General features: G+C 50.3%; 2 protein-coding genes across 3 annotated transcripts in view; one reads left to right on the plus strand and one right to left on the minus strand.

The window, feature by feature from the left end:
• Safb (scaffold attachment factor B) overlaps positions 1 to 13,965 on the plus strand; it is a 29,718-nt gene extending 15,753 nt beyond the window's left edge. The window contains exons 6-21 of one of the 2 annotated variants that reach the window (XM_038321068.2): positions 704 to 731; positions 1,590 to 2,178; positions 2,593 to 2,642; positions 3,241 to 3,335; positions 8,793 to 8,942; positions 9,020 to 9,102; positions 9,276 to 9,415; positions 9,498 to 9,586; positions 10,590 to 10,696; positions 11,144 to 11,434; positions 11,756 to 11,893; positions 11,986 to 12,028; positions 12,989 to 13,104; positions 13,244 to 13,350; positions 13,482 to 13,548; positions 13,656 to 13,965. In XM_038321068.2, coding sequence (XP_038176996.1) covers positions 704 to 731; positions 1,590 to 2,178; positions 2,593 to 2,642; positions 3,241 to 3,335; positions 8,793 to 8,942; positions 9,020 to 9,102; positions 9,276 to 9,415; positions 9,498 to 9,586; positions 10,590 to 10,696; positions 11,144 to 11,434; positions 11,756 to 11,893; positions 11,986 to 12,028; positions 12,989 to 13,104; positions 13,244 to 13,350; positions 13,482 to 13,548; positions 13,656 to 13,785 — 2,223 coding nt within the window. In that variant the 3' untranslated portion in view covers positions 13,786 to 13,965. The remainder of the gene's footprint in view (positions 1 to 703; positions 732 to 1,589; positions 2,179 to 2,592; positions 2,643 to 3,240; positions 3,336 to 8,792; positions 8,943 to 9,019; positions 9,103 to 9,275; positions 9,416 to 9,497; positions 9,587 to 10,589; positions 10,697 to 11,143; positions 11,435 to 11,755; positions 11,894 to 11,985; positions 12,029 to 12,988; positions 13,105 to 13,243; positions 13,351 to 13,481; positions 13,549 to 13,655) is intronic. The other variant, XM_038321069.2, reaches the window with a different exon arrangement.
• A 1,456-nt stretch (positions 13,966 to 15,421) lies between these two features.
• On the minus strand, positions 15,422 to 17,052 carry Micos13 (mitochondrial contact site and cristae organizing system subunit 13). The gene is made up of 4 exons (XM_038321070.2): positions 16,900 to 17,052; positions 16,276 to 16,453; positions 16,084 to 16,138; positions 15,422 to 15,644 (listed from the first exon to the last, which is right to left on the minus strand). Exons 1-4 carry the CDS (start codon positions 16,926 to 16,928, stop codon positions 15,547 to 15,549), a joined length of 360 nt encoding a protein of 119 aa, XP_038176998.1. The 5' UTR covers positions 16,929 to 17,052; the 3' UTR covers positions 15,422 to 15,546.
• Positions 17,053 to 18,351: the final 1,299 nt, after the last annotated feature.

The raw sequence follows: 18,351 nt of genomic DNA on the forward strand, positions 1-18,351 counted from the left end.
GCTCACATCCGTGACTTGTGTTCAGAAGGAGTCTTTCTTTGTACCGTGGGTGGTCCTTAGAGGGCAGCAGGCAAAGCCTAAGTCAGAGTGATCACCCAGAGAAGCTTTGCTTGCAGGCCTGAGAGCATGGGAAGGTGGCTGTGGAGCCAGGGAACCAACCCACTGTGTGGCCAATACTTGGGAGGACTGGAAAAGTCACCACTGGACAAGGCAGAGCACAGCTGGGAGGATAGGATTCCCGGGACAAGTTGGGTCATCACTGAGGGAGATGGAAAGTGCTGGGGGCGGGGGCCACTGCATTGCCTATTTCCCCTTGGCCCTAAATTTTCAGAAAGTCAGCTTTTGAGGATCCTGCAGATGATGAGAGTGCCAGGAGGTTTGTGCCAGGCAGTTAGACATACATGGAGATGGGCGAGAGCCACGCTCCTGGTCTCAAGTTCAGTTCCAAGAGAACCGTTCCTGACCACAGTAGAGAGACAGGAGGGCTGCTGGGTGCCCTTCAACAGGATTAGCAGCGTGTCTGGGACAGCCAGAAGCTGAGGTGACTAGGGTAGAGCTTGTCTTGTGCAAGCAGGGCCACTCTGGGTCCATATTGTCCCCTGAAGTCCCAGTTGGTGGTCAGCCTCCCTTAGTCCCCATGAAAGTTGGTGGTGAAGTGGGACTAGGCCTTTAGGCAGCATCTTACTTGTGCTTTCTGTTGCAGGAAATGGAAGAAGCATCCCTGGAGCCAGGTACTGTCTAATGTAGGGCTCAGCAGCGGGTTCTGCCCACAGCGGGGAGGCTCATGCTAACCAGTGCCGCACTCTAATGTGCATTGCTCTAGTGCTTTACAGTCCAGAGCACACCAGGACCATAGAGATTGGAAACCCAGCCGTATCACAAGATCTGTGCATGTGGCAGCAACCTGTGTGACATCCTGTCCACATGGCGAAGGCTTCGGTCCTGCCTTTAAACAGAAGCAGTGGCGTGAAAATGCCCACAGCTCCCGTGATCAGAGCTCTGTGTCTGTCGCCAGCAGATCTTGTGATACCGGCAGCATGTCACCATGTGGTGTTCGTTCAGGCAGTGCAGGTAGCATAGGGAATGCCACATGAATAGGACATGACTGGATCCCCCGAAGAGGAGTGCACTTCCGAGAGAGAATCGCAAACAAACACTGTCCCTCTGGGCTGCCAACCTCCACACGCCAGAAGACCCGGCGCTCCGCACGTTAACTGCTGTAAGGAAGGCAAAGCATCAGGCAATTAGTGATGCATGAAGGCCAGGCACTCAGTTACGCACTTGGACGCAAGCTGAATTGAGAAGAGTTGGTTCATACATTGTCACAGTGCACAGAACGAAGACTCAAGACTCAGAAGGTTGTGGGGTGAAGTCTCCGGGATGCTTGCCTCTGCCCTTAGCGCAGGCTGGGGGCGCCTTGGCTGAGGGCGCAGGTAGGGTGCAGGCGCTGTGTAGCGGGTTTTCCAATCTCTGTGTAGCCAGCAGTTCTGTCGGTGTGAGCGGGGCCGCCGCGCCCGAGCCGCAGTTGTGATTGCTTTATTTCCCTGGTGATTAAACCTTGTGCCATTCTATTCCTGTTAAATCCGTAGAAAATGAGAAAATACTCGACATTTTGGGGGAAACTTGTAAATCTGAGCCAGTAAAAGAAGAAGGTTCGGAGCTGGAGCAGCCCTTTGCCCAGGCCACGAGTAGTGTGGGGCCAGACAGGAAGCTGGCGGAGGAAGAGGACCTATTTGAGAGCTGCGGACACCCGGAAGAGGAAGAGCAGGAAGAAGAGCAGGAAGAAGAACAAGAGGAGGAGGGAGATTTAGCTTTGGTCCGCAACAGCGAGTCTGAGTCTCCAAGTACTCGGTGTCAGTGGAGCGAGGCAGACGCCCCGTTAGCAGTAGTGAAAAGGGAGCCGGCGGAGGCGCCGGGTGAAGTCGCGAGCACAGGCGGAGGCCCCGGGATGGACCACGAGCCTGTAGGGCTAGAGGAGCCAGTTGAGCAGAGTAGCACAGCTGCCCTGCTCCCGGATGCCACCAGCCAGGAGCTGGTGAGAGCGCCCACAGCAGCTTTGAGCCCTGAGCCCCGAGATAGCAAAGACGACGTGAAGAAGTTTGCTTTTGACGCTTGTAATGACGTCCCTGCAGCTCCTAAAGAGTCCTCAGCCAGTGAGGGCGCTGATCAGAGAATGAGGTTTGTTGATTCTCAGTCCTAGACCAGACGCTATCTCCTTTCATTGTCACTAGTGACACACATGAGCTGTTTAGAGCCTGCAGTCGGCAGCCACGCTGCCCAGCGCTAGCTCCTTCAGGCAGTTTCATTTCTTGTTTATTTTACACTGGTTCTATAATCTTCCCCCCCCCCCCCCCAACCTGCCATGGTTGTTTGCTTTTAATTCTTCTTAATTATTTTTAGCCCGGCAGAAACTTAATTAACTCCTGTGGGTATGAAATCTTATGTTAGGTCAGATTTCCAAAACATGTTTGTCGGGGTGTCCTTTTTGAGAGCTAAATGCCGGGTAGGTATGCAGCTTTGGCGGGTTCTTATGGCTGCGGGTTTGTCTCTTGCTGCTACAGCCCCTTGAATGACACTGTCTCTTGTCTCTAGTTCTGTTGAAGAAGACTCGGACACAAAGAGGCTTTCCCGTGAGGAGAAGGGTAGGTCCTCTAGTACACCAGTCTCCTGGAGTGCAGTAGGCCTCAATTTCACCGCGGCCTGTTTCCCACTACAGCTGGCAGGTGCTGCAGCCCCTTTTTAAAGTCACTTGCTGAGTGGGCTCAGTGGCTCAGGCCCTTCCTCCAATCACTTGGTAGGCAGAAGCATGGGGAGGGGGACTGACAAGTTCCAGGCCAGCTAAGGTACCTGTCTCAAATAAAAGTTTGCAGGCTGAGAAATGCCATAAACCAGCCTACAGTTCTGACCATGCGGGGTCTAGCTAGGGAGGGGAGGCACGACATGGGCTTAGAAAAGGTGGCAAGCAAGGACAGTGCCATGCTGCAGTGACTGCTTTATGAGCAGAAGCCATCTTGGGCTGAGATCAGTTCAGCTGTTCACATCTGACTGGTCCTTGATGTCCTGGCATCCTTTTTTAGTGTCAGCACGTAGATGCCACTGCTGCCTGTGACTAGGCCGACACTGGTGTCCTGGGCCTGGCCATGCCATTGGGCCATGGGCCCATCCCTGAAGTTCTGGGGATGGCCCAGCTCTGGAGTTCTCTGGATGTTGAGGTTCTGACCAGAACTTCCCTTTGCACAGGTCGCAGCAGCTGTGGTAGGAATTTCTGGGTCAGTGGCCTTTCGTCTACAACTAGAGCCACTGATCTGAAGAACCTATTCAGCAGATATGGGAAGGTGAGCCACCGCTGCCCAAGAGCAAGCAGAGAAGACCTTGCTTTTACTAAATGTCAGTCGTTCTGTTTTACTCACAAAGACTTGGGAGCCAGATGCTGGGGTGAGAGCCTGCCAGCTCAGAGAGGCTGAGAAAGCACCCAGCTGACCTTCCTCTTCTGCCCTTGTCCCTTGTCTTCTACCATCTTAATCAGGTCCTCTCTTCATGTCCCTCCCTTCCACCTGTGTGTGTCTGTTTCTCCACCCTTTTGACTCCTTATTTCTTACTCCTTATGGTTTTTCTTAATAATTTTATGTTCACTTCCTGTTAACTGGTTGCTTACTCTGTTGTTGACTTTAATCCTGTTTACAATATTCACGTAGAAAGAGCTCTTGTATTAAAGATGTGTGCTAGGACTGAACTGCTCAGCTAGAAACGGGTTTTTCCAGTAACTAACACGATTTCAGGGTTCACAGTGTGACCAAACATCCTGCGACTTTTCCCCTTCTATCTAAACGAAAGGAAAGGTTTTAAACTGTAACAGCAAAATTTTACAGTAATGAAACTACTTTTGCCAAACTTTCCAGTGTCCAGATTGGTTGTATTTAGCAGTTTTAGAATTAAGTATTTTTTAATTGAAATTTCTGTAAATGTTCATGTCGGTCTCGTATGAGCTCAGCAATCTGAATGTCCTTAGCAGTTTATAATACAAAGTTGAGTGGTGTATGTCCGCTTAGCGGCAAACCCTAGCTAGAATGCAGCAGTCAGCCCAAAGGTGGACACCTGTTTGTTCAGGACCTGGTGGCAGAAGGGGTGTGGGACAGTTTCGCCCAGTGATTAATGTTACCACAATTCAGGTGGATTTGTCATTGCCACCATCATCTTCAAAGGACTGGTCATGTTGGAGGAGGAGGGCCTGCTTGTTTGTCCTGGCTGCCTGGCTAGCTTAGCCCCGAAATAACAACACAAAAATTGTATAACTTAAATCACTGCTTGGCCCATTAGTTCTAGCCTCTTATTGGCTAACTTTCACATCTTGATTTAACCCATTTCTATTCTGTGTATCGCCACATGACAGTGGCTTACTGAGGAAGATTCAGTATGTCTGTCTCTGGCGGGCCCATGGTGTTCCTCTCTACTCCGCCTTTTTTCCCCCCAGCATTCAGTTCTGCCCTATCAGCTACGCCAAAGCAGTTTCTTTATTCATTAACCAATGAAAGCAACACACAGACAGAAGGAACTCCTACACCAGTCACGGTTCAAAACTTAAAACATCTATAGCAGATGTCCGAAAGGTTTAAGAAAAGTTTTAGAGAGTAAAAACCAAAAGATTATGAGATTAGTGGCAACAGAATCATCCCTTAAATTTGGTTTTTCTTCTTTCCATACCAGTTGGTTTTTCTGATAAGAGACAGAGATTGTGGATATTTTCTTTAAGAAGAGTTCATGGCTTTGCTTTACAGGAGAGTGCCATACTCCAGCTCCATCCAAAGCCACTTTTAATTTTTGATTGAAGAGGGGCCACTTAAAGACTATTTGCCACTTAGGTCTGCAGAGGGCAGCAGAGATAGAATTTGGGAATTCACCTTGGTAGGCCAGCCTTATGGCAGAAAGAAAGGAGTAGTGCCTGGCTGGGAGTCCCACCCCTGGCACACATTGAGTGGTTGTCAGGCAAGAGGGTTTTCAGGCCAGTCAGCTGGAGGTGGGTGATAACTACTTCACCAGTGTATTCCTTTTTTGGGGGGTCATTTTCTCAAGATAATCCATCCTTTTTCTTCAGATGTTTCACTTGTCCTGTGGTCTCCAGATTGTGTAGTGTGCCTGTAATGTACTTTATGTTGTAATATGAAAAAAAAACCTTTTATTGGAGACATTCTGGAACGTGGTCAGTCTTAATTTGTACAGATATCACCATAATAATCATAATTTCTACTAAATAAATAATCATGGAATCAACCTTTTCAGAACTTAAAGCAGTTGCACATTGAAATCCTAAAAATTTATCTGAGCTATGGTGCACATATTTTAATTTCCCAAACTCAGCACAGTGAAACACATCCATGTATCAAATTTCATTTCTTTGAGTACCGTTTGGGTTACTTCCTACGAGTTTGGTTATGCAAAGAACAAGTAAGATATTTCCTTATAATTTTCTTGGCTTGTTGCCAAGTGATAGAAAAGCAATCTTTCTTCAAGTCTTTGCTGTTAACATGGTGTTTTTAATGAAATTCTTAGACTTCTACCACATTTCCTATTAATAGCTGATTAGTTTCATCATTACCTTGTACTACAGGGCCTTAAGCCATATGGGATCTGATAGGTATGTTATATATAAAGGACAGCTTCTATTTCTGATTACTTGTTGTAGTTGAATAAATAGTGAAGTTAATTCTGAATTATTTGGAATAAATTCAGCAGTTTCAATATGTGAAACCATTCTTCTGTGTATTGAGAGTCAGTAACTATATTAAGAGATTGAGAAAAATCTAATAAGAGTGCATACATCTCTAATTTATGAACTGAATCATAAAGACTTTGAGCCACTTATTTCTCCTGACTTAAAACCCACCTTTCGTGGCTTATTTGCATCACTAGGGGGAAGTAGGGGCTCCAGAAATTGGTATCCCTTTTACTGTATCAGGGAGAATCCAATTGGCTCTTTTTATAAACTGAAAACTCTTGGTTTTGGGATATTTCTTGCCAAATCTCTCCCAAAAATTACTGTAAGCTCTTTACCATTGTTCATTTTCTACCCATAATGAGGCAAGTTCAGTATTAGTAAAAGGTACCACAGTTTCCACCATGTCTATTCCTACTAATTGAGAAAAATCTCAGTTTTGCTTTCAGAAACAATTCAACAGGCATTCCATAAGTCTCTCAATTGCTTTGTGAATGAATTTCTCCAATGCCGACGGGAATGATGGAACCTGTACTTGTCCTGTCCCTAGCTGATTTGCATTCATTAGTCCAGTGCTGGCCTTTGCCAAATCTGCATACTCCAGAAGACTGGTGACTTCTGTTCAGGTCTCTAGGAATGCCTTGCATACAATCCTTTTCAAATGACCTTGCTTACCACAATTAAAACATGTCATTTTTATTTTTCTTAAAACTTTTAAAAGTTACTTCCCCATCAGGGTAGCATCATAAACGTCTATTGATGTTGCCTTTGAAAACCTTTTTGAAAATCATCTTTTTGTATTTTGAATTAGCATTTTCAAAAGCCAAAGATTCAATTAATATTTGTCTGACTTCTGGATCTAATACTATTCTGTTTACAACTGAAGTCAGTGTTTGCAAATAAATCAGTGAAGGCTTCTTTTTGGACTTGTATAATTTTGGTAAATGACTTAGACGTCTTTCCTGATTCTCCAGCCCTGTTTGAAGCAGTCAAAGCTGATAAAGAACATAGTACCAAGGTGTGATCATTAAATTCAAGCTGTCTTTGTAACTCAGAATGTTGATCTTCACCAGCAGCTGATCTTGAGAAATATTAATACCTCTAAGCTTATTTCACTATTCTGTGACCCTATGATCTTCTTTCTACCGTGTTAGTCATTGTATCTGAGGACCAGCTTTCTAATATTACTGTTGTCAAATCTTTCCAGTCTTGGTGGATAATTCTATTCTGAGTTGCCCATGAATTTAACACCTGCTTCACATAGGGTGAATGCTTACCATATGAAATGACTATTTCCTTAAGTCTCTTGAAATCTAACATTCTACAGGATCCCGAGTCAACTTCTGCATTGCCTTGGGGATCTCTATCATCTGCTGGTAGTGTTTTGTAGTGACTGGTTAAACTATGGTTGGGTTTCTGATAACCTTGGGTCTCTCCTTTTCAGTGTCATTATGCAGTGGTGTGGTAGATGCTTGTCTAAATTCCTCTGTCTGTGTCTTAGAATTTTTCTCATTTTCATTCTAATGCTTGTATCTTAAATCCACTTTTCTTTCTTTTTTTAAAATTTATTTATTATGTATACAATATTCTGTCTGTGTGTATGTCTGCAGGCCAGAAGAGGGCACCAGACCTCATTACAGATGGCTGTGAGCTACCATGTGGTTTCCGGGAACTGAACTCAGGACCTTTGGAAGAGCAGGCAATGCTCTTAACCACTGAGCCATCTCTCCAGCCCCTTAAATCCACTTTTCATATTTGGCACAAAAAAAAAAAAACCCACTGGCTATTGAGGATAAAATATGAATTACCAAACCAATAATAATTGTAATTGGTATTATTTCAATCTCAGCTAGATCATTTATTGTTCCGTTTTCTGCCATTTAGAGTACGCCATAGTTCCCATCCTTAACTTAGGAAAGTTTTTTTTCTTTTAATATTATTTAACTCTTCCCAGGTGTCTTGCCAAACCTGATGACTTCTCATCATTTGTCTACAAGTGGCATGATTTCTCTGTGTTTGTGCCCCATGTTGGGAGCCAAGTGTTTTTAGTAAAATCTCAGTTGTTCAATTTTACCCACAAAGACTTGGAGTCAGGCCGGGCGGTAGTGGCGCACGCCTTTAATCCCAGCACTTGGGAGGCAGAGGCAGGCGGATCTCTGCGAGTTCAAGGCCAGCCTGGTCTACAAGTGCTAGTTCCAGGACAGGCTCTAAAACTACAGTGAAACCCTGTCTCGAAAAAAAAAAAAAAAAAAAAAAAAAAAAAAAAAAAAAAAAAAAAAAAACTTCGAGTCAGATGCTGGGGTGAAAGCCTGCTAACCCAGAGAGACAGAGATAGCACCCAGCTGACTTCCTTCTCTGCCTTTGTCCCAGAAGCCTCCTGTCTTCTACCATTTCAATCAGGTTCTCTCTTCATGTCCCTCCCCTCTACTTGTGTGTCTCTCTGCCCATCCTCCTTTCTTAATTATCCTATATTCACTTTTTGTCAGCTGGTTGTTTACTCCACCTCTTGACCTGTGGTTGACTTTATTTGTTTACAATATTCAAGCAGAAAGCTCTTGGATTAAAGGTGTGTGCTAGAGCTGAAACACACCAAAATTAGAAACAGATTTTTCCAGTACATAATACAAGTTTAAGGTTTACAGTGTTATCAGATATCCTGCAACAGGACCTGGCTGCACAGGTCTGTGTCCTGGCTTAATCCAGGGACAAACTGGAGCTCCCTGTCAGGGCTGGGTTCCACATACGCCATGAGAGTGGTGTGGTGCTGTGACCACCAGGTGGTTTCAGAGGACTCACTTGAGCCACCTCTCAACTCACTGAGAAGTGTTACCATCATCTGTGTTGGTTACTGTTTGTCTATGGCTCTGTGACTCCACCAAGACTCAGTCCATGGTATAACTGTCACTCCCATGTGCAGTTTAAATCCTCCCAATCCCCTTGAGAACCTCTGATGGGTGGCTGCACTATTTCTCCTCAGTGCCTCTAGTAGGGCCTTGGGCTGAGGGGAGTCAGAGCCCCTTCCTTGCTCTGTGATTGCCAGGTCCATGGCTGCAGTAGTACTGAGGTGGCTTGCTTTCTTCAGGTGGTGGGTGCCAAGGTTGTGACGAATGCCCGCAGTCCTGGAGCTCGCTGTTACGGCTTTGTCACTATGTCCACAGCTGAAGAAGCAACAAAATGCATTAACCATTTGCATAAGACTGAGCTGCATGGCAAAATGATCTCAGTGGAAAAGGTAACTGGCCATGTGCTACAGTTGGGGCTGGCACTGGTGCCAGGGCATAGTGGCACTAGCTTTTGTCTCTTCTATAGGCCAAAAGTGAGCCAGCTGGCAAGAGAGTGCCTGACAGGAGAGATGGAGACAGCAAGAAGGAGAAGGCCAGCACCAGTGACAGGTATTCCTGCAGACCACCAGAGCTGTGCTCTCACCCTCCCTGCCCACTAGACACTCACATATGCTAAAGATGGCCTCGAACCTCATGCACTCATGGGCCTCCTTCACCTGTGAACTAGGTAGCCATTGCCTCTTGAATGCTTTCTCTGAGGCTTGTGGGCTACTTACTTCTAGGTCAGCAAACCTGAAGAGGGAGGAGAAAGCCGACAGAAAAGACGATGCCAAAAAGGGGGATGATGGGAGCACAGAGAAGACCAAGGACCCGGACGATCAGAAACCTGGGCCTTCAGAGCGCTCACGGACCACCAAGTCAGGTAGGCAATGATGCCCGTGTCCCTTCACGCACTAGCCTAAAGCTACCGTCTGCATTCAGCTCTTCCCTCCCTCTGCTTACAGGAAGCCGTGGTACCGAGCGCACTGTGGTGATGGACAAGTCCAAAGGTGTGCCTGTCATCAGTGTGAAGACATCCGGGTCCAAAGAGAGAGTGAGTGTCAGACCGACAGCAGGCTTGATGCTCCAGTGATTCGAGGGAAGCTTGTCGCCTTTCAGAACGTAGAGAGATGGCGAGGCATCTAGAGTAGCCTGCCTGCTGCTGCTCTCTCTGATGGCCGCAATGTGCTGCCTCGTGTCCCTGCCTCCTGGAAGCCCACTGTTGGGACAACTGCAGACCTTGGTGGGTTCTGAAGTCTCAGAGCCTGACCACCTTAGTATTGGTCTGGCATCCCCGAGACCTTCCATCCATGTCAAGCCTCTAGAGGACCACATCATGTGGCGCCAGGCCTGGGTCACCGGGGGGGGGGGGGGGGGGGGGGAGGCTTCTGAAGGCGGGGTCTAGACTTGGCATGTTTGTATTAACCTGGGATTCTGAGGGTGTCGAAGCCCAGCATGGCTCACTGCTGAGTGAGAAGGCCTGTTGCCTGAGATTTCTGGCCATTCCCACATGCACTGGTGTCTTGAGGTGGCTTTTTACTTCAGCCTTACATGTAGCAGCTAGAAAGTGGGAAGGTGAAGGGTGGGCTCCAGGGGGAAGTGGGTGGGTCTCAGTGGGCGCTATCACACCTGAGGAGATGGTACATATGGCCCTGACCGTGAAGGAAAGGGCAGATGGGATTTATCAGGAAGGCTGCCACATGCTGCAGACCAACCAGAGCTAAACAGTGAGACACTTCTCTTCAGAAAGTTAGAGTTTTCATCGTGGTTGGAAAATGTAGAGCAACAGTTCTGACTTAGCCAGCCTGGGGCTCACAACTCAGCACAGCATGCTGGAGGCTTAGGAAGAAGGACCACTGGTCCTTCTCGGGGCGAGACCCGTGGGGTCGGGGGGGATGATGGATGGTGACTTTATGCCATTTGGGGATATAGGCAGCTCCATTTGAGCCTCTTGTGTTTTTGTTGAGCTCTCCTGTGAGCACCTTCAGTCAGCGACTGTCCCTGTGCCAGGTGCCTCCGTCCCTCCTGCACTAATTCTCTTTTTGTTACTCAACCAGGCCTCCAAAAGCCAGGACCGAAAGTCGGCCAGCCGGGAAAAGCGGTCTGTCGTGTCCTTTGACAAGGTTAAAGAGTCCCGAAAGTCCAGAGACTCCGAGTCACGGAGGTGAGCAGGACTGGAAGGGACAGCCTTGGGTGGGTGTTGAGTGGCTGACTGGCTGGGCCCTTGAGGGCCCTGCACTGAGATGACTGCTGCAGTATTTCACCATCTTCAGAGACCTCAGAGAGTGGCCAGCAGGGCAGGGACGGTGGGAATATTCACTTGCCCAGAAAGGATTGGAAAAGATACAACAGGCATTTGACAGCTGATCACAGCACTGTTGCAGTTTCTAAAGTGGCCCTTGCTTGAGGTAGTGTGTGTGTGTGTTTAAAGTGGGCTCCAGGGCAGGCCAGCTCTGGGCACAATGGGGCAGAGCCTCTGGCTGCTCTGCTGGGAGAAGGGGAAAAGGAGAGGAAGACAGGAGGTGGCAGTGCTGTCTTTGACCTGGCTGTCCTAGCATGCCCCTAGCTTCTCATACTGAGCCCTCTGCCTTGACCTGCCCTCCTCTTACAGGGAGCGGGAGCGCAGCGAGCGGGAGCAGCGGCTGCAGGCACAGTGGGAGCGGGAGGAGCGGGAGAGGCTAGAGATCGCCCGTGAGCGCCTGGCTTTCCACCGCCATCGGCTAGAGCGGGAGCGCATGGAGCGGGAGCGGCTGGAGCGGGAGCGCATGCATGTGGAACAGGAGCGGAGGCGTGAGCAGGAGCGCATTCACCGCGAGCGAGAAGAGCTGCGACGGCAACAGGAGCTGCGCTATGAGCAGGAGCGCCGGCCAGCCGTGCGCAGGCCCTATGATGTGGATGGCCGGTGAGCAGCCAGAGGTCCAGGTGCGCGGGGCGGGGCAGGGTCTTGCTGTCGGACCTAAGGCCAATCCTGTTGCCTACTGGTGTGTGAAGCTATGGTAGAAGGCAGGCAGCTATGGTAGAAGTTGTGAAGCTGCCGGTGCTAAGGCCTTCCAAAGGCCAGGACATCCAGCACCCACGGTGGCACTAAGGCAGAGGTGGGGGGTGTTTGGTCCAAGGGTTTATTACAGCCTCCACAGAAAAAGCTCTTGCCAGGGACATGGTTGGGACTTGGAGCTATGCAGGCTCTAGGTGCCTTATGTCCCTGCCTCATACCCCATCACAGGCGTGATGATGCATACTGGCCAGAAGCCAAACGGGCCGCACTGGATGACCGCTACCACTCAGATTTTGGACGCCAGGACCGCTTCCATGACTTCGACCACAGAGACCGGGGCCGCTATCCCAACCACTCCGTGGACAGGTGAGCCTCAGCGTGGGCCCACGGCCATGTTAGGTGGGCTCTGTGCACAGACCCCCCTCCTCATCTGGTCTCATTGAAATCATGTTTTTTAGGAGAGAAGGTTCAAGGTCGATGATGGGAGACCGAGATGGACAGGTGAGCATGGGGCACTGCTTCAGCTTGAAAGGGCGGTCCCACTCGCTGCTAGTGCTACACATTGCTACTCTTGAGCCACAGTGCTAGCCACGCCCTTCCCTCCTACATACCTGAGCCACTGCTCCCTGGGGGGGGGCTGACCCAGCGCACCTTGCATCCTTCTGTCCCCTTGCTGCTCTCCACTGTGTCAGGCTTTAGCTGCACAGTGCCACCTTCACTACTGTCTTGCTTACCATCCTTGCTTTCCCATCACCAAGTCGGGTTGTCTGCGGCCCTTGGATACACTCACTCCTCAGCCCTGTGGCTTGGCTTTGCCACAGGCTGCCATCCTGATGTCGCTATTTCCACATAGCTAGTTGTCTCTGTGGGAACGGGTGACTAGAAGTGGCCTGTGTGAGTGTTCATTTGTACATGCAGTTGTCACTCTACAAAGAAGGGCAGGTGACAGTGTCTTCTGACTTAGAGATAGGAAGACAGAGCAAGAGCTGGCCAAGAACGCCAGTGACCAGGACTGTTTGTGCTCTGGCAGGAGACTGGGGGCTTTGGGAGGTGCTCACTGTGCTTGGCTTCACTTGGTGTTGTCAGGTTTTTCTGCCTTGGCCCTTAAAACAGTTTTGATAAGCCAGTATTTGAGCTGGGTATACTGGTCACACTCAGAATCTCACTACTCAGGTAGTTAAGATAGGGGCTACTGACACTGACATACAGTCTCAGCCACAGAGTGAGGCCTTGTGCAAGAGTTCATGTGGGTATCTTGTGCGGCCACTCTTCTGTTTGGTGTCGCACGTTTGTAAAGCAAGGGTGCTATGCATAGGCTGGGCTCTTTGTAAAGAGCCTTGTGAACCTAACCCTTCGTGAAGGAGGACACTGTGATAGTAGACACACTCTGCTCCCTGAGCTTTGTATCCTCGCATCTAGGGATCAGAGACAATGCTGACCTCACCCTTTTCTCTGGTCCAGCATTACCCTGAGCGCCATGGAGGACCTGAACGGCATGGCCGGGACTCTCGAGATGGCTGGGGCTACGGCTCCAACAAGAGAATGAGTGAAGGACGAGGGCTGCCCCCACCTCCCAGGTTTGTGTCCCACCCCCCCAAGGCCTGGACTGGGGAGTGACTGCCAGCCTGACCTGGTGGAGCCTGAACCTCCCAACCACACCATCTGCTGAGGGCCTGGTGTGTGTGGCAGTGCAGGTCAGAGGGGTCTCTTTCCAAGGGGCAGGCGTGACTGGGGAGAGCACAGTCGGAGACTTGAAGATGACCGGGCGTGGCAGGGCGCAGCTGACGGAGGCATGATGGAGCGTGAGCACAAGAGGTGGCAAGGTGAGGACTAGGTGGAAGCCAGGGCCACTGCCTGAGAAGGGACTGGGGTGGGGTAGGGCCAGCTGAGATGAAGCAGCTGTTGGCTCCACACCTGCCAAGCTGCCCTCATGGACTTTTGCCTCATCCTATAGGAGGTGAGAGGAGCATGTCTGGCCACTCAGGGCCCGGTCACATGATGAACCGTGGAGGCATGTCAGGGTAAGTACTCTACTGCCAGGCGGGAACAGGGTTGCACTGCAGTGAGTTGGGGAAGGCTTTCTAAGTCAGGACTTCAGGACAGTCAATGGTCCCTGGCCTCTCCTTAGGCGTGGCAGTTTTGCCCCCGGTGGAGCCTCACGTGGCCATGTGATCCCACGTGGAGGGATGCAGGGAGGCTTTGGAGGACAGAGCCGGGGCAGCAGACCCAGTGATGCCCGCTTCACCCGCCGCTACTGAACATCTGTGCTGCCCAACTGTGACCTCCGTGTCCTGTCAGGACTTTTCCACCATTGTATAAAGGATTTTTTTTTTTTAATCTGCTGCCATATTGTAGCTTGTTAACAATGTGAATTTGTTTTCATTTGGTTTTTGTTGCTGTTTTTTGTAATAAAGGTGTTTCTGTTCATGTGTCCTTTACTTCAAGCCTGGCCTTTCATTTTCATCAAGAGAGAGAAGTGGTACTATACAAGAGAATGCTGTGTCCACGGTGCCTAGTCAGTCCCATTCTGTGTGGTGCCTGTGATGTGGCCTTTTTGGTCCCATGTTGCGAGCTCAGGCTTGATGAGCATGAAGGACACGCAGGGCTATCCTTCCTGTGCACAGACCTCTACAAGAACAAAGCTGGCTGCTGGAGGGGGCAGCGGCGGTGTGAGGGGCACAGGCCTGGGTTACAGACAGGCAGCCCCTTGTTTTAGAGTGTAAGACGTGTCACCAGCTCTGGACTTCAGCAGGGTGACAGCAGTAAGCCCGATGCCAGGTGCTCTGTGCAGCCCAGAGAACCTAGAAAAGTCTGTTGTGTTCAGCCAGCCAAAATCCCCTCCATCTGTCCACTGGGTTCCAGGGTGTTCTGTGAATAGACAATAGCTGGATGTCCTATTGGGCTTGGGCACATAAAGAGCTCTTTGCAACAAAAGCTGTGTTTGGAGGTGACCCAGAACCCAATGGTGGCCTAGTCTTCCCACCTTAGCACCACCCATTCTGGGCCTGACTGCCAATCACAGCCTTCTCTGACTAAGGCCTCAGACAGCTGATGCAGCCTGTTACATGGTTCCTGGGAAAGGGGGACAAGGTTGGGAGGCCTGAGTGGTTATGATCGGTCTAGGTAATAGTAAAGTCAAGAAGAACTGGTCTGTTGTAAATGAAACCCGTTGAGGGCCTCCCCATGTCCAGGCTCCCCCAACCTTAGTACCTACTTCACATCCTCTCTGAGGGCTGGCGGGATGGTTCAGTGATCCAGTCCCCGTGACAGGCAACTCAGGACTGACTGCCTATACACCCAGCTCCAGATAGGACCCTCCTGGGTAGTGTGGGCAGTGCACACACACAGGGAAGCACTGCTAGTCAGTACTTTTTGTCAATTGTCACCTGGGAAGAGGAACACTAAGGAAAGCCTCCATCAGATGGGCCTGTGAGGCATCTTCGTGAATAATGGCTGATGTGTGAGGGGCAGTAAACAGCACCACCACCCGGGGCTGGTGGTCTAAGTAACCACAAGGAAGGAGCAACTCTCCCCCTCCCCCAAACACACACACACACACACACACACACACACAGTGAACCTCCATGACCTCTGCTTCGGTCCTGTCTCCAGGTCTGTCCTGACTTCCCTCAGCAGCGGAGTGTGGCCTGAGGAACCAGCTGCTGGAACAAACCCTGTCCTGCCTGAGCAGCTTTCAGGCGTGATACTTTATCACAGCAATAGAAACCCTAAGACACAGTTTTTTAAAATTGAAAACAAAAAACCTTTCTGGGCTCCAAGCATTACATCTGGAACACAAGGATCCCCATTGGTCCGGACTCCTCACACAAGCAAAGGCTGCTAGGTGATCCAGTTTCCTCCAGTCCACTCCATTCTACCAGAACACAGGTCGGGGACTATTCCAACTCCTTTATTGAACCAGCAATGCTGGAAGCTGCCCTCAGAGTGGGGTCCCCACTATGGTTGAGTCTGTGGCATCCTGGTCTTGCCCCCGATAATGCTGGGACAGGTGGCATCTGTTACTTGGTGTGCTCTTTCACGTACTCCCAGCCCTCCTTGGAGTATTCTCGGGCCTTGGTGGGGGCCACTGACAAAGCTGCCATGACGGAAATGATGCCTGCAGGGGCAGTGCATGGGTGCCAATGAGACCCCGGCTTGCCAGAACCACTTTCACAGCCAACCCCCAAGGAAGCCCAAGAGTGTTAGTTGGAGCAGGAGTGGGGTCACCCCTTCCCTACACGCTTCTCAGATGGTTTTTGTTTTTAGACAGGATTTTTTTTTTTTTTTTTTTTTTTTTTGTAGTAGTAGTGGTTGTCCTAGAATTCACTTGATAGACCAAGTTAGCCTGGAATTAAAATCTTCCTTCCTCCACCTCCCAAACGCTAGAGACACCGGCATGTGCCACCACGCTCAGTCATTTCTACTTAACTCCATAGGCGACATACAGGTACACAAACATAAACTGGGAGGAATCGAAAGGAACAGCAAGGCAAACAGGGTTGGGAGCAAGGCTGGCATGTCCAGGGATCCCCCAAACAAGGGCACAGCGGGCCTACCTGAGTTCCAGGAGTCACGGAAGTTCGGAAAGTTAATCTTTGGAGGGGCTGGAAGCTGGGAAGAAAGAGGAGCACAGGGCTTGTGCGTGGGTCACAGCCTTGTCACCCAAACCCAGCAATATAAACTCAACCATGTAGGAGCGGTGAGGTACCAAGGCCAACCATAACCGGCCTGAGTCCCAGCCAGGGTACCTGTGGCATCTCCAGACCCGTCTGCTGGCACACATACTGGCTGAACTGGTACATTGCTGGTGGCACCACCTCCTCGGCCTTCCGTAGGGCAGCCTCGCTCTTGTCGCTGGGCCCCAGCAGCTCCTGGTCATAAACAAGGTAGACTGCTCCCCCCGCCACGCTTCCCTTGATGAGGAACCTAGGGGAGACAGGAAGGGACAGAAGCTGTGGCGGCAGGGTCGCCATCCGGCGACCTGGGAGGCCAGGGAATAAGGATTAAAGTAAGAGACAGTGAATCGTTCAAAATCCTGCCGAGATCAGGAGACACTGGACATAAAACCTTCCAGGGAGACCAAGGAAACTTCATGTCACTCATGCTCCGGAGAGGGGGGAAGGGCAAGGTTTCCCACGAGTCCTCATTGTACATAAGGGAAAACTGAAGCTGTAAGTGACAAGGGCTGGCTGGGAGGTAGGAGAGGCGATCCAGTTAGCTTTGCCAGTGAGCCTGTTTCCCTACACCGGCGCTGAGAAGGGGTCCAGATGCAACCGGAAGTGAGCAGTCGCAGGACACCAAGCCGCAAGGTACAGATGCTTGCAGCACAGAACTTTCCCGAAGGCTCAGGACCCACCCGACTCTCCACGCACCTCATTAGCGACCACACTCGAGCTACCATGGTCCGTCTCGTTTCACTCTCCGTGCAAGGGCACGCAATTCACCCGCCGCTTCCGGTAAGCGGCGCTGCTGAGTCTCCTGGGAAATGTAGTCCTCGCCGTCAGCCGCAAAGGACTCTGGGAGCGGCAATCTCAGTCTCTCGAGGACCGTGGCTGTGGCAATTTCTTCAAGGAAATGTAGTCGGGAGGAAAAAAAAGACACGCGCTAGGCAGCGAAGACTCCCGGGAAATGTAGTTTGGAGGGACGATGGACGGAGTCTTCAGAGGCGTTGATGAGATCCCCGCGCCTGCGCGAAGGATTGAGCGTCCTGAGGGGAAGCCAGCGTAGGCGGCGGTTGCCACGGCAACGGGAGGGCGGGATTGCGCCAGAAAAGCGAGTTCCATTCACGTCTCGGGGTGTGGCTTTCACCTAGAGGGCGTGGCAGAGGCTGCGGCTAGCTGTTAGGACTCTGACTGGGGTTGTTTGAACCCGCAAGCCGTGAGGTTCGTGGTCACGTGATACGGGGTTGGCCGTGGGTGGTCCGGGGTCAGGTGGGGGGGAGCAAAGAAGCAGCGGGTAACCAGGGGGATGATCTTGTAGATCCCCTTACGGCTACGATTTGGGGGAAACAGGTCTGAGTGGATAAGTGGTTGCTGGAGGCTGTAGCAGGGGATTCATGCCCCTTTGTCCAGCGTGGAACTTGAGAAACCCGAAATCATGGAGCAGAAAGTTCTTCGAGGGTTTGAATGCTACAATCCTGCATTCACTGTGCTGCTGCAGGCACAGGCTCATCACGTCCATCTCTCCAGCCATCCGCACAGCCAACCGTCCATCTCTCCCCTCCCCCGCCCCTACCTTGTTGGCTTGCTATGGTTCTAGCCTAGAATTTTCACAGGTTCACACTGAAAGCGGGAAGGTGGGTATATGAGGAAGATGTGTGGACTTTGCAACACAGTACAGATTCTCCTGGTGCAATCTCAGTCTTTTGGATTTGGGAACCTTCTTCTCCTTGGCTTCTGGACTTCGGTAGAAATTCCAAGAAAGACCTGTGTTGTGGCTGGAGAGATGGCTCAGAGGTTAAGAGCACTGACTGCTCTTCCAGAGGACCTGGAACTCACAATTGTCTGTAACTCCAGTTCTAGGGGATCTGCCACCCTCACACAGATATAAACACAGCCAAAACACCAGTGTACGTTAAATAAGTAAGATATTTTTAAAAAAGAAATAAAGACCTGTGTCATTTTCTGTGGAGATCCACTGTCATAGTTACTTTTCAGTTGCCATGACAACACACTACGGGCAAGGCACTATAAACTATAAAGCATTTATTTTCCACAGTTTCAGCATGGGAGTCCCTAACCATCATGGCAGGGAGTGGAGCAGCAACAGGCAGACTGGTGCTGGAGCAGCAGCTGAGAGCTTACTTTCTTGTTCACAAGCAGGAG

The sequence above is a fragment of the Arvicola amphibius genome, chromosome 1 (genome assembly GCF_903992535.2).
Source record: "Arvicola amphibius chromosome 1, mArvAmp1.2, whole genome shotgun sequence".
Classification (NCBI taxonomy): Eukaryota; Metazoa; Chordata; class Mammalia; order Rodentia; family Cricetidae; genus Arvicola; species Arvicola amphibius.

What these genes read in the sequence shown, in the direction of transcription:
- Micos13 (XM_038321070.2), bottom strand. Translation starts at nt 16,928, where the DNA reads ATGGTAGCTCGAGTGTGGTCGCTAATGAG. An exon ending in CGGGTCTGGAGATGCCACAG is followed by an intron (nt 16,139 to 16,275) that starts GTACCCTGGCTG and finishes CTTTCTTCCCAG; the next exon opens with CTTCCAGCCCCTCCAAAGAT. An exon ending in CCGTGACTCCTGGAACTCAG is followed by an intron (nt 15,645 to 16,083) that starts GTAGGCCCGCTG and finishes CTGCCCCTGCAG; the next exon opens with GCATCATTTCCGTCATGGCA.